This window comes from Sceloporus undulatus, chromosome 3 (assembly GCF_019175285.1).
Source record: "Sceloporus undulatus isolate JIND9_A2432 ecotype Alabama chromosome 3, SceUnd_v1.1, whole genome shotgun sequence".
NCBI lineage: Eukaryota > Metazoa > Chordata > Lepidosauria > Squamata > Phrynosomatidae > Sceloporus > Sceloporus undulatus.
The window spans coordinates 146,215,837-146,230,451 of NC_056524.1; the positions used below are offsets into that span (position 1 = coordinate 146,215,837).

General features: G+C 38.4%; 1 protein-coding gene across 5 annotated transcripts in view; it reads left to right on the top strand.

The window, feature by feature from the left end:
• The window catches only part of COG3 (component of oligomeric golgi complex 3), an 85,486-nt gene that overhangs the window by 41,057 nt on the left and 29,814 nt on the right, over nucleotides 1-14,615 (top strand). For all 5 annotated transcript variants that reach the window (XR_006102857.1, XM_042457354.1, XM_042457353.1 and 2 more), the window contains exons 11-17: nucleotides 4,073-4,164; nucleotides 5,178-5,317; nucleotides 6,969-7,129; nucleotides 9,176-9,281; nucleotides 11,419-11,543; nucleotides 12,374-12,463; nucleotides 13,812-13,932. Coding sequence is in view for 4 of the 5 variants with exons in the window: in XM_042457354.1 (XP_042313288.1) it covers nucleotides 4,073-4,164; nucleotides 5,178-5,317; nucleotides 6,969-7,129; nucleotides 9,176-9,281; nucleotides 11,419-11,543; nucleotides 12,374-12,463; nucleotides 13,812-13,932 (835 nt within the window). In the remaining variant the exon portion in view is untranslated. The remainder of the gene's footprint in view (nucleotides 1-4,072; nucleotides 4,165-5,177; nucleotides 5,318-6,968; nucleotides 7,130-9,175; nucleotides 9,282-11,418; nucleotides 11,544-12,373; nucleotides 12,464-13,811; nucleotides 13,933-14,615) is intronic.

Here is a 14,615-nt window from a genome sequence, read left to right on the forward strand (position 1 = left end):
AGTGAGGAAGACATAGGGAGGGACATGGTGCTTTGTTTCCCCCTTTACATCTTTTGTAACATGCCCCACTGTTTGACTCTTGACTTATCCACAGGTCATATCAAAATCCATGATTTTCACCCCAAAAACTGCCCTTGACTTATACATGAGGTACACTTATACGCAAGTATATATGGTACCCAGTATACCAAGTGAGGGAGACGCAATTCTATGTGATGTTTGTGTTCTTGCCGATGGTTATGGCTACATTTCATCAGGTATAAGTCGTTTTGTCTTGTTGGAAGAGAAGGTTCAGCAACTTGAGGCCCATTTGTCCACTTTTAGCATGCAGGAGGTTTTCTTGGACAGAGCAGAGCAGATTGCACAGATATTTACTTTGTCTGTACTTCCACCTAAACATTAGGAAGAACCTTCCTGACAGTAACAGCTGTTTGACAATGGAACACACTGCCTTGGGCAGTAGTGGAATCTCCTTCTTTGGAGCTTTTAAACAAAGGCTGCATGTGATCTCTTTCAACTCTATGATTCTGTGATATCCCTGAGGAAGCATCCTGGGGGACAGTCACTGACAGGAGCAGACCATTTACAGGGGATTCGGAATCATTCCACCTAAGCAATCATTTCCTACATTTTCCTACAACAGTGGTGAAGAGGCCCAAGGACAGACAAGCAGCAAGAGACATTGCAAGCAGAGAAAGGAGTCAGCTTAACCATTAACTTCAGGCAGAAGAAAAGAAAGGCGCTGGTGGTAGGGGACATATTGTCCAGAGTTATAGAAGGGTAACATGCTGCATAATAGCATCCACTAGAGCATTCCAAAAAAGTATCACCATGTCCTTTATAGACTACACCAAAACCTTTGATTATATAGACCATGAAAAGATATGATTGTCTCTTAAAGTAATGGATGTATCATTACATTTGATCATCCTGATGTGAAACCTGTACACAGAACAAGAGCCTACCATTAGAACAGAATACAGAGAAATAGAATGGTTTCTAGTGCAAAGGAATATTGTAAGAAAAGGTCAAAAGTCAGAATGAGCTAAGACTGACTAAGAAAGCAGGAAGTAACAAGAAGGAGTTTTTCAGATATGTTCAAAGCAAGGAAATGGTGGGACCACTGCTCAGAAAAGGATGCTAAAATGCTAACACATTTTACACAACAAAAAGGCAGAACTGCTGGACACCTATTTGGCTACATCCCACCCCCCACCCCCTGCAAAGAGGTTCTTTGTGCTTCCATCCATCAGCAGGGACTTTGGCAAGGAATCCGGATTGCAAATCAAGATTGATAAGGAGTTAGTCAGGAATCACCCAGTTAACCTAAACGAGTTCACATCTGCAAAACCAAATGAACTGCCTCCTAGAGTATTGAAGGAACTGGCTGACATACTCACAGAACCACTTACTATCATTTTTGAGACATCTTGGAGAATGGGTGAGGTGCCAGAGGGCTAGAGATAATCAAATATTATCCTTCTCAAAAAAGATCCAAGAAACTATAGGCCAGTCAGCCTGACCTCTATACCAGGAGAATCTTAGAATGAATTATACAAGAGTCTGATTTCAAATATCTTGATAACTATGCAGTGATCAGTAGGAGCCAGCATGGGGTTTGTCAAGATCAAGTCCTGCCAAACTAGTCTTATAAGCAGACACTAATTCTCTTTGCATAGCCTCCCACCCTGAGACCTTGCCATCAACAACAGAACAATACACAGATTAACATGGAAATCACTCTTCCTCACCCAGGGTCACACAGTATATATATTCCCAACTCTCTTCCATGTCAGCATTCTCTGAAGATGCCAACCACAGATGCTGGTGAAACATCAGGAATAAACTCTTCTAGACCATGGCCACATAGCCCGAAAAAACCCACAAAAAACTTACATATTTTTTTCAGTGAGATCACTAGTTTAGTAGATAGTAGAAATTTGCCCTCTCCATATGCGGGGATACATTCTGGATGCATATGGCGGAAAACGCGTAAGCTCAAACCCCATTGGTTGCAATGGGGGGACGCTTCTGCATTTAGTGCGACGCAAACGCACCATGGGTACACGTGCCATTTCATGTCCCGGAAGCTTAACCTTCTGTGTAAGGTTAAAGCCACGTATGGCATGTCTGCGTATGGTGCGGGCGCGCTATACAGATTACATCAAAGCCTTTGATAAGGTCCCCCATAATATTTTGATTAGTAAATGGATTAAATATGGAATAAACACTGTCAGATTGATCCATAATTGGTTGGAAAACCATGTACAAAAAGTCATCATGAATAGTTGCAAAATTCAAAAGGAGCTTGATAAATTAGAAGTTAATAAAATGAAATCAAAATGCAAAACTCTACATAGTTTTTCAGTCAAGGGCAGTAATAGTCCCACTGTATTTTGTGCTGGTCAGACCTGATCTGAGTATAGTGTTCATTTCTGGGTGACTCGTTTTAAGAAGGATATAGCCAAGTTGGAGCAAGTTCAAAGAATAGCAACAAGGATGATAAGAGGTATGAAGAAGAAAACATATGAGGAAATCAAAGGCTTTCATGGCTGGCATCAATAGTTTTTTGTGGGTTTTTCGGGCTATGTGGCCATGTTCTAGAAGAGTTTACTCCTGACTTTTCGCCAGCATCTCTTAAGATGCCAGCCACAGATGCTGGTGAAACATCAGAAATAAACTCTTCTAGAACATGGCCACATAGCCTGAAAAGCCACAAAAACATATGAGGAAAGGTTGAAGGACCTCAGCATGTTCAACTTGGCGAAGAGAAAACTGAGAGGTGACATGATTGCATTCTTTAAATATCTCACGGGCGGTCACAGAGAGGAGGGGGCAGATCTGTTCTCTGCTGCTCCAGAAGGTAGGACCAGGTCTAATGTTTTGAAGTTTCAGGAGTGTAGATTTCAGTTCAGTGTAAGAAGAAACTTCTTGACTGTAACATATATATTTGTATCTTGTCTTCGTTCTCCAAAAGAGTGTCTACTAATTGTGGCAACAGATCCAGGAACATGTTTTTCTTTTGTACACATGGCACTGAATCTGGGCAAAAAAAGCGGCTTATTTCGCTGCGATTCTGACTTGGATTTTTTTCTGAGTTGTAATCGAATCTGACCCATCATTCCTATTAAAAACGGGTACAAACAGACCTGAGTTTTTTTACCTCTGTTTTCGTTCCCATTGGTATTTTCCCTGTGATAATTTGAAGCGGGTTATTTTGCTCCCCATTCCCATTGCTCTTCTGGAAGCTCTTTTTTTAAAAGCAGCTGTCAATCAAGCGCCTAAGCGCTTGACGTCACAGCCAATTAGTCTCTTAGGCGCTTTTCCCCTCCAGGAAAGGGAAAAGGGAGCCTCTGTTTGCCCCAAATCCCTTTGCGTCCAGGCACTTCTGTGTCTCCCCAGACTCCCTCTGGGAAAGAGAGAAGAGGAGCCTCTATTCGCCCCAAATCCCTTTGCCTCCCCCATTGCTCCCTGGGCTGTTTGGGGGGCGATCAAGCAGGCATGTAATGCAAAGCTGATCTGCTGCTCAGGCGCTCAATCAGAGGCAAAAAAAGAAAAAAATAATAGTTAAAAATGGTGTTCAATGGGTCTCCTCACACATCAGTCTATGAATGTGGAGCGGGGGGAGGTTGCAGGGGGCGTATGAGCAGGCAATTCTTTTACTTGTCATCTTTTGTTCATCCTTGATTTTCTTCTCCTCTTTTATAAAAACCTAGAAACAGTATTCTTCAATTAGATAAGCAATCATCACTATCTGGATGCCAGAATTCCTGGATGCCATTTTCCTTATGTTAGTTCTTTCTTCTGCAGCCAATGTTCCCAGAGTTTCTCTCTCTCTCTCTCTCTCTCTCACACACACACACACACACACGCACGCACGCATGCACACACAGAGCTAACTTCCTGTATTAGCTATCATTCTGTTAAATTCTGTCTTAAAATTATATGAACAGGCTGAGAAGCTGGCAACAGAATATTTACTGCCTATAGCTAGATATCAATTGCATCTTTTTTTAAAGAACATGTTAACAACTGCTTGCTAACTATTAATATATTTCTTTATAAATTTCAGGTGCGAAGTGGCTGTGCCTTTATGGTTCATGTGTGCCAGGATGAGCATCAACTGTATGACGAGTTCTTCACAAAACCAACACCAAAACTAGAGTAGGTGGCATGTGTCATCTTTTATTGCAATAAATCTTGATTGTAACTGTCCACATACAGATTATCAACTTGGGAGAGAAGTGATTACATAGCTCCCAACACTTTGAGCTCATAGTGTGTTCTCTAACAACCTGTATATTTTTATGTTTTTTTGACCAAAACTTCAAAAAAGTATTTACTTTTGCCAGCTTGTTTTGCATTGGGAAAAAGAATTAGTTGTAGAGAACTAATATTTGGAGAGGAGTGGACAAAGTAACTTAGGATAAGAGGCTGAGCTGAATGAGGAGTTTATGTGTCCCCCCCCCCTCCCCATTTTATCACATTCATGAATGTTGCCTTTTCAGCACAGTTCAAAGGCCTTCTCAGTTTAATTTAATGCTGGACCATTGTATGGTCCAGCTTGTTTGCATCTTGTATTTTATAAATCACCTTCTGGCATAATCTAACTGTCCAATTCTTTGCATGCTTATCTAGTGACGTGTTTCACAGCGTTCAGTAGGTATACTCCCACATAACTATGCAGACACAGTTGGGTAACTAAACACATTACCATGCTTACCTCAGACACTATAAGTTAACCAGTTGTGTCTGCAAATTAAGTTACATACAGCACCACTCTCCTGTAGGGGCGATTAGTGGTTACTGATACTTAAAAAGAACATGAAGAAGATTTTACAGAATTGTCCCTGCAAGATCATCCCCACCTTCTCACCTCCTTTTCTATTCTTACCCTGTTTTCTGCCATTTTTCTTTCCTAGAGGTCTCACCCTTCCACACTGCTCCTACAGATGAAATCTGACCCTGTTCTACAGAAAGGGCAGAAGGTGAGGCCTGAAGAAAAGAAACTAGCACTAGTAGATCATGTTTAATGTTCTGCCCCCTCTGCACTGCAGTGGAAAAATGAAAACAAAAATAATATCCAGAATAATACGTAAGCAGCACATAAGACACTACTGTCATAAAAGAAACCAGAGCTAATCCGGCAATATCATGCCTTCTTTTCTTTCTTACAGTGAACTTTTGGAGAAATTATGCCTGTCATTATATGATGTCTTCAGGCCATTGATCATCCATATAATTCACCTAGAAACACTGTCTGAACTCTGTGGGATTCTCAAAAATGAAATGCTTGAAGATCATGTGCAAAACAATGGTAAGTGTAATTTTAAAAAAAATATCAAAACATTGATTAAGATTTGTAACATAATTCTTAAATGTAATGAAATATGTTCATAAAATCTGTTTCTTTTTCAACTTACAAATGTGTATGAATATTACAATATATATTTAAAATATTATTTTTTGTAGAAATAAACCTCTCATCACAACTTTGCTAGTATCCCATACTATTTTCATTAATGAATCTGGAGTGCAGTTTTCATTAAAAAAAAATTTTTTTAATTCTTTTTTGACTTTATTTACAAAACACTCATCACTTAGTAATTGTCCTTTAATTTCCAATGATACTCGTCTGTATTAAGTCTTTCAATATATAATTCTATCAAATTATGGTCAGAATATGTTCTGGGTTCAATTTCCATTTTTTGAGTTCTTGTACTTAACTCTCTCGACACTAAAAATAAATCTATTCTGGATAACGATTGATGGCTTTCTGAAGGCACACACAACAACAACAAAAAGCAAGTTGAAGTGGGTTCAGAGAAGGACAACAAGGATGATAAGAGGTTGAAGGAGCTGGGCATGCTCCACTTGGTGAAGAGAAGGCTGGGGGGTAACATGATTGTACTCTAAATACCTCAAGGGCTGTCACAAAGAGGAGGGGACAGATCTGTTTTCTACTGCTCCAGAGGGTAGGTCCAGGTCTAATGTTTTGAAGTTATAGGAGGGTAGATTTCAATAGAATGTAAAAGGGAACTTCTTGACAGTAAGAATGGTTTGGCAGTGGTTTTGGTGGGGTCATTATTATTCCAGCAAAATTGTTTTTTGAAGTCATGCAAATAATAATGTGTGTTCATTTCACATGGATATCCTTTCCCACGACCATCTGATGATGGTTTTGACTAAGAGCTTTCTTTCTTTCTTTTCCCCATTCTTTCTGCTATTAAGCTGTTCTCCATTACCACCACCAGCTCTTTTAGTTGTTTATGGATTGTTCAATAATTAAAGAGATGTTCTCAGCAGGTTGCTCATTTTTTCATAAGCAGATGATCACTCTATGCCCAATGAATATTTTTGGAATTACCATTTTCATATACAGTGGACCCTTGTTATACGCTGGGGTTTGGTTCCAAGATCCCCTGTGTATAACAAAATCCGTGTATGCTCAAGTCCCATTAAGTATAATGACATAGCAAAATGGTGTCCCTTATAAAAAATGGAAAATTAAGGTAAATTTATACTTTTTTGGAACATTTTCAAACCGTGTATGCTTGAATCCATGTATAAAAAATCCGTGTATAAGAAGGGCCGACTGTACTTTGTTTATGGTTTCTTATTCAGCAAGTACAGCAGGGCTTGGAAAATGTTGCCAGATGTTGATAAACTACTGCTCACATTATCCCTGAACATTAGCTCGGTATGATGGGAAATGTACAACAATATCTGGAGAGTCAGTTTCTTCAACCTAAAGTTCAGCATGTTATCTCAGTTGATATGTAGATTATTATAGGGTTAGAATTGCAGCAGCTAAAATCAAAAGCATTTACATTTTCATTTTCATTGTTATATGTTGTAAAACTGTACGTTCATAATTACTTAAACAGAAATAGAAATAATATATGTTACAGCTTTATGATAGCTGGCATTTGATGAGAACAGATTTTAAAATGGCATCTTTCTAATAGTGGAACAGCTGGCTGCTTTTGCTGCTGGAATTAAGCAGATGTTGGAGGATGTTCAAGAGCGCCTGGTGTACAGAACATATATCTATATTCAGACTGACATTGCTGGTTACAAACCTGCCCCAGGTGACCTTGCTTATCCTGCTAAGTTGGAAATGATGGAGGTAAGTATCATAGAAGAAGAGCCCACTATGGCCATTCCAACCCCCTGCCATACAGGAACACACAGTCAAAGCACTTCTGACATATGGCCATGCAGTCTCTGCTTAAAAACCTCCAAAGAGGAAGACTCCACCACAATCTGGTGCATCATATTCCACTTGATCTTAGCATTTGTTTGATTTTGTATGAGTCAACATTCCTTTCTATAATGTATCATGCTTAGAAGTAACTAATCTAACAGCCAGATAGAAATAGAGTGACCTGCTTAAAACTAGGGCTTTAAATTAGGTGTGGTAATGGAGCAGATGGTAGGGTGACTGTTGTAATGAAAGATAGATTAGAAAAGTTCTGTGGTATTTTTCTGCTTTGGATTTCAATATGCAAGTATCACCTTTAACCCCAGTGAAAAATGTTACTTCGATTTTTAGTTAAAACTATTTTTTTCTTGCGGACAGTGTTTCTCACAAGAAACATTGCTTGGTTTTCTGCTAACCCTGTTCCTATTCAAGAAGATATGGTTATACTCCAAACAGAATTATCCTTCAACTCTGAAGGTATTTCTATTGCAATGAAGAACTCATATTCCCCATCTTCTGCCCTGAACCTAGATATTCCAGAGAGAAAATGACATTGTCTAGATATTAAAAGAGCCCTGAAAGTTTACCTTGGTAGAATGCAGTGGGCAATGGTGGTGGTCTCAAAGGAGCTGCCAACAGGAGCAATTTTTTACAACTTCTTTTGCCAATGTCTTCGAACCACCTTAGGCAGCCTCAGAGTAGCTTCCAGCCACTCTGAGGGTATGCATCATCTGCACAGCACATCCCCAAAGTTGCTGGAAGCTGCTCATTTTGGTCTGTCTGTTTCAGGCCTTAGATAGCACATGAGATATATTTTGAAGCAACCCAAAGGAAAAGAGTCTTCGAATTTGAATATGAAAGGGAGAAGAAATGAGTAAGGTTAGAAAGATCAATAAATAAAAATGGAATACAGTTCAGTAATTAGACTGAGTGGACAGAAACATAAAGGTAATTTGATCGTCCCCTTGAGTGTAAATATATGTTTATTGCTAATGTGTATATGGTTTTTTTTAATATATTCATGTTTTTAATATTTATATTGTAAGTTGTATATGTTGTTAAACCGCTTTGATCAATGGAAAAGTGGTATATAAATAAAATCTTATTATTATATTAAAATAGCAAAATATAACGGTAAATGGAAATTTTAAATGGTTTCCTATAGAACGTTTGAATACAAGCAATAATGATGACTTAGGGACAGCACTAAAGAAAATAAAAAATGAAGGTATCAGTTATAGGTGGGTGACCTACCTGATGAAGAGGGTAAACTATGTGGAAGGAAGTATTGGGTCCATGCAGCTGAAATAAATAAACTATTAAAGGATATAGTTAAGAATATGAAGGAAAATAATAAAACACCATTGGAGAGGATCATCAAAAAGATGCTAAATAAAGTAAAGGTATTACTGGACTTACTGTTTGATATTGTTAGAGAAGGTAGAAGCTTGGAACTTGGGTTGGGAAACCTGCTTGAGAAGATTAAAGGGAATACGGAGTACAGTGAAGTCAACAATGTAATTAAATCCTTATCTCACATATTGAATATAAGTTACTAATGGTAAATAATGTATAAACTCTTTCAAGCCATATGGGGGGGGGGGGGGGGGGGATTGGGGCATATGAAACACTGTTTGTATATATGTTAAGATAATTTAATAAAATTAAAAATATTTTTAAAAATAAATAAAAAGCACGTGAGGAATATCCAGGAATGACTCATAAAAACAAACAAACAAAAAATAAGACAATAGATCTATGTACAGTAATTGAAACAGAAATTGTGCTCCTTTGTCAGCTTTCCTGTGATTTTAAATCCCTGGATTATCAGTGTTATGTCATGTATATCTTCAATATGTTTTCATTTTTTGTACTGTGAAATGTGGTGGTTTGAGTTTTGTTCCTATGCAGATCAATGGTAGTTTCTGCAGTAGAAACAATTATTTTAAATAATTGTGTTTTTTCTGCTAGCAAATTTCACAGAGCTTAAAAGATGAAGCGAAAAAGTTGCCTGCAGATACAGCACTGTCGGCTACAAAACTGGATGATCCAAAAAGCTACAGTGTGGTAAAACTTGGTATGCTTGTTTTTCTGTGTTTGTTTAATTTGTACAAAGTAATTTATACTTCTGAAATCTTGCAAATAATAGCAGTATTTGCCTATGGCTTTTCGGTATTTGAAGAACATTCCAGAGAGAACCAAAGAGGGTATTCAGTATTTGTAATAATATTACAAGTATTGAATATTTTCAATTGGGATTGGCATATTGACATTTTTAGATAACCTAACATCCTTGAGAACCTGGAAAAAATTGTTTGACTGTTCTAATCATAAAGATTTTTTTAACATAACATATATTGCAAAGATCTTGTCTCAGCTAATGATTGTCTGGCATTTCAATTCTAAAGGCACTTCCTAGTAGTTCCAGGGTGAGATAGTCACTAAAAAAGGTGTGACCAAATATGGCCTCTTGGCTCCATGCAGTACTGAAGGCTGTTTTTGTATACCCCCTCCTCCCAGAGTTGCCACACCAAACCCCCCTCCAAATTGGGGAGGGTTTTGCTTTTCTTTGATAACCAGTAGCCCAAAGCCTCTGACTGATCTTTTGACCATTTCATCATTCTATACATGCATGGTGGGGAAGTCACCTTTTTTATGCCTAAAGAGACCTGTATAAGATGAAGGAAGGGCTCTATATTTCCAGGACTAAGAAGCCTGTTTTGAAGGAGATAAGGGATGCCAGTAGCTGCAGCATGCCAGTGTTCCATAGGGAGCCAACACAATTGCTCAGCCCTGGCAGTTGCCCATCTCTGCAGTAAAGGGATGGGGTAATCCCTTTGTGGAACTAAAACCAGAAAGCACCTCCTTTTCATTGACATCTAGAGACCTCACCAAGTGATTTCTGCTGAGCTGTTTAGTAGGCAACAAGGTTCTGCCACTGGCTCATACACAAACTATGGCAGCAATCTTTGAATATTACTTCAGCTTAATTAACCTAAATGCACTAGATCTTGTCTGGTCTTGGAAGCTATATAGGGTCATCTTGGATGGGAGACCACCAACTAATACCAGGTGTTTGTAGGCTATATTTCAGAGAAAGGAACTGGCAAACTCACATCTTAATGAGTATTCCTTGCCTAAGAAAACTTTAATTTATGAGGTTGCCAGGCAACATGAAGGCATATACACACAGGCTTAAAATGGTTTGGATAGGCAAAAATGTAGCAATAATTCCCGCTGTAGGTCATTTAGGGGCAAAACACTTTTTTTCAGAAAAAGCTTTCTGGATTCCTAAGGGCCACAGAAACAGCCCACATATTCCATTGGCAACATTTTGCAGTATCTGACTCAAAGTGTCTAAGGGTTTATGGATGATAAAATATGCCTAGCTATAGAATATTTCTGAGACACCATATGCTACCGTCCTCTGCAGTTTTTTGGCCCTGGACTTAATTTGGCCTGTATAGAGTGTAGAGGAAATCTACACCTTTCTGCTACATTGAGAAATCTCATTGTTATCTTCATTAACTGATGGAATTAACAACAAGAATTCCCACTTTGCCCATCCTACATCCTCCCTGCAGGGAAAGTAAACAACATTTGAGATGTCATCTTCACCAGCACTCATGGGGCCAGTTCCTTGGCCAGGAACCTAGCTTTGATGCATGTGAGCCTTAACCAAGCTAGTTTCTTAGCCTCTGCACATCTGCAACTGGCACTTAAGTCAAAGCAAGAACCAGACAATGTTGGAGGTTTCACACTTGTTGTGGGAGCTGTTCAAATTAGAATAATTTTATTTAAGCAAATTCAATATTTAAGTCAAAGCATATGTACATTTTACACATAAAAAAGCTTGGGAAGGGAAGGAGGAGGAAGAATCAGGTCCTCCCCACTCGCCTTGAGCAACACTGTACCACACACATACCAGGGTTCTCACCCGAAGGTGTGAAAACCACTGGTGTAGAATATTTCTTTCAGTGGTAGCTTACTTAGGCACAAATTCAGTTGAGACACTTTACAGCCAATTGTTTGTGGTATTAGAAACCAAGGCTATCATCCAAGGCTGACATCTATGGGTCAATATAGAAATCATGTTGGCTTTCAGAACAATCATAATGGGTTTCAAAGTAGCATATATAATTGGTTATCATAAAGAATGTGAATATTCTTAAATGTGAGGCAGTGGTAAACAATATGTCCCTTCTGTTTTTTAGATACATTGGAATCCAATAATCTTAGACTTCAGACTACAGTTTCACCTGCAGATCTCCATGGAATGTGGTATCCTACTGTCAGAAGGACACTTGTGTGTCTTTCCAAGCTTTACAGATGTATTGATGTATGCATACACTTTTATCGTAGCTGTAATGCTAAGTCTGCTTTTAACAGTTGGCTGGGTGGTGGGACCCTCCAAAACATTTGGTGGGTCAAAGCTTCCATACTAAAAAAGTGAATTGCCTATCTACTATAGATGCATATTCTATTCTTGGAAGTAATTTTTGAATGGGGTGCACAAAGTAGACATTAAATTCCTAACTCCCCCTGATTATCTACACTTATCATTACACTACCATTAGAGAAAGAGGTGAAAGTACCATACAATAATTTTGTGACTTGAAAATAAATTATAAGAGGGCCTTCACAAAGGTTAACCTTGTTTTACATAAATCATAACTGATACACACTGTTACATTCAAGTTAAGTTAGTTGAATTCAGTTACAGTTTAAAATAAATAAATCATGATTAATTGAATGATTCAGTGAAACTTAAGTTCATCTTATTTATTCTGAATTCAACCCTATTTTTTTCTCTTCCACATGTAGTATCTGAGAAATTGTGAAGCAAAATAATGTTAAATGTTTGCTTTTGCAAACTGAAGATGCAAGCTGTGTGATTGCTCTAGAGCAGATATGAATAACTTTGGAATGTCTGGGGGCCAGTTTTCATATTCTAGAATCCTCTGGTGGGAAAAAACATTGTGGAGAGGATTTTTAAGACATTTCGTGGAAGAGACTCAGGGACTGAAGAGAGGGGGTTTAGCCCACAAAATGGTATTGAGGCTATATGTGATGTGTGGCTCCTACTTTATCCACACCTGCTCTGTTGTGTTGAGGGAAGAGAAAGTAAGCTTTATGAAAGCATGTCTTCTTTTTTTTTCCTCTCCCTAGAGAGCAGTCTTCCAAGGATTGTCACAGGAGGCCTTATCTGCCTGCATACAGTCATTGTTAGCAGCTGCAGAGTCCATTGCTAAAAATAAGGTTAGATAATGTTACTTTGAATAGGAGGTATTCAGTAGATGTTTTATATAATGGTTGCATAATGGTTTGATACAGTTAGACCAGTGCTTCTCAATTATTTTCTGTCATGCCCCCCCTAGGAAGAAGAAAACATTTCGCGCCCCCCGCGCGACTGTAAATAGTATCATTTGTCTATGAAATTGTTATAAGTACACCTCTGCATAACAGAGCTTCGCGCCCCCCCTGGGGGGCCCGCCCCACTATTTGAGAAGTACTGAGTTAGACTAATGCAATAACTACTTTAATTACTATAAACAGTCTGTATAGGAGTTTGCAGTGCCACTTTTGAGACTAGATATAATGATTATTTACAGTTAATGCTCCTCCATTTTTCTCTGTAAGGTATCTGTAACACCACACACACACACACACACAGAGAGAGAGAGAGAGAGAGAGAGAGTCGTCCCTCCACTTTTGTGCGGATTGGGGCGCAAGATTCCTGGGAAAGTGGAAAAACTGTAAATCGTGGGGAAGGGTGGGAGGGGCATGCATATGACTAAAGCTCAGGGGAAAACAGAAGGGACATGCACATGCACTCTCCCCCCCCCCCCCGTGCTATAGCTGGCTTCCCTCCCTTCACCCCTTGCTCCCCTGTCTATTTGTGTATGTTTTCATTACATCCATTGGAGTTGTTGCACTTTGACTTTTTTTGCTTTGCCACAACCCCATGCTGTTTATATGCAGGCATGAAGAAGAGCATTTTCCACATTATGTAAGCGTATTGGGGCTTCTTTTTGCTCTGGTTATTAGCCCCAGAGCATGTCTTTGTTCCACTTGCCACTCACTTTGCCACCTGCGTTGTCTAAATGCCCCACCTTCAAAGTGGTTAGAAGCCACTTTATTTTGCCCATGTGTTTCACCCCTTGGAAGAAAGAAATTGAATAATTGGAGCATTTTGAAAATTGGTGGGAGGAATTAAAGATAAAGCTTGTCGAGAAGATTGTGACTTCATGATTCAGTAGTCTAGATCAGCTGAAGAACACTCTAAATATAAATGCATATTGTAATTTGAATTGTTCAGAAAGTGAATAGTTCAGTGGTAAAAGTCTCCAAACAGGTGTAATGAATGCAGTTAGAGATTACAGGATAAGCATCTACTTTTGCAGATGTCTTTGCCTTCTTGTGCACATTGGTTATATATTATGAATATCAGTTGTTTCGTCTCCAGTGTGATGTTAGCTAAAGATGCACAGATAGTTTAATGGGAAATGGAAGATTTATTTAGACTAGCCTAAAAACAGATGAAATTGTAAGAGTACAAGCTGATGGTCTTCCTTTCTTTTCACATGAATTCTTTTTTATAATGTAGACTCCGATAGATGGACAGCTTTTCTTAATAAAACACCTTTTGATTCTTCGTGAACAAATTGCTCCTTTCCACACTGAATTCACGATAAAAGAAATTTCTTTGGATCTTAAGAAGACTAGAGGTATTGAATTATTCTGACTGATGAATTAGTCCAGCTATGCAGTTGGAGGCAAATGTACAGAGCGGGAGTGGGGTAACATTTGTCTAACCTTGACAAATTTTTAGGACCTTTTGGCAGTTGTGACTCCTGAGGGCCAGTTAGTTTCCAACCCCAATTTGAGGAGTCATTTTAAACTTTAATTTTAAAAAAATTGTCATAAACAAAAAAATCCATTACGGTTATCATACATATTTAATATTTTCACCATAGAAACTTCCATACAGTTCATCACCCTAAATGAGGTTGATTTTTTATTATTGTTTGCCACTTGGTTCCTTGTCTCAAATATTTCCCATGATTACAATTAGTGATATACCAATTTATGTAAAGAACCTATCTTTGTTACTCCTTCCTTAAAACAAACTGTTCATGCTTATTTTCATTTTTTCCCATTCCTTCTCTTTTCTTGTTTTTTTCTTGATTAATTGTGTTTGCTGTTAGTTTTGTCATTGTTCATGAAAATCATATATAGTGGGTCCTTGTTATCCACTGGGGTTTGGTTCCAGGATCCCCCATGGATACCAAAATCTATGGATGATGAAGTCCCATTAAATACAATGGCATAGTGAAATGGTGTCCGTTATATGAAATGGCAAAATCAAGATTTGCTTTTTGGAATTTATGTATTTTTGAAATATTTTCAA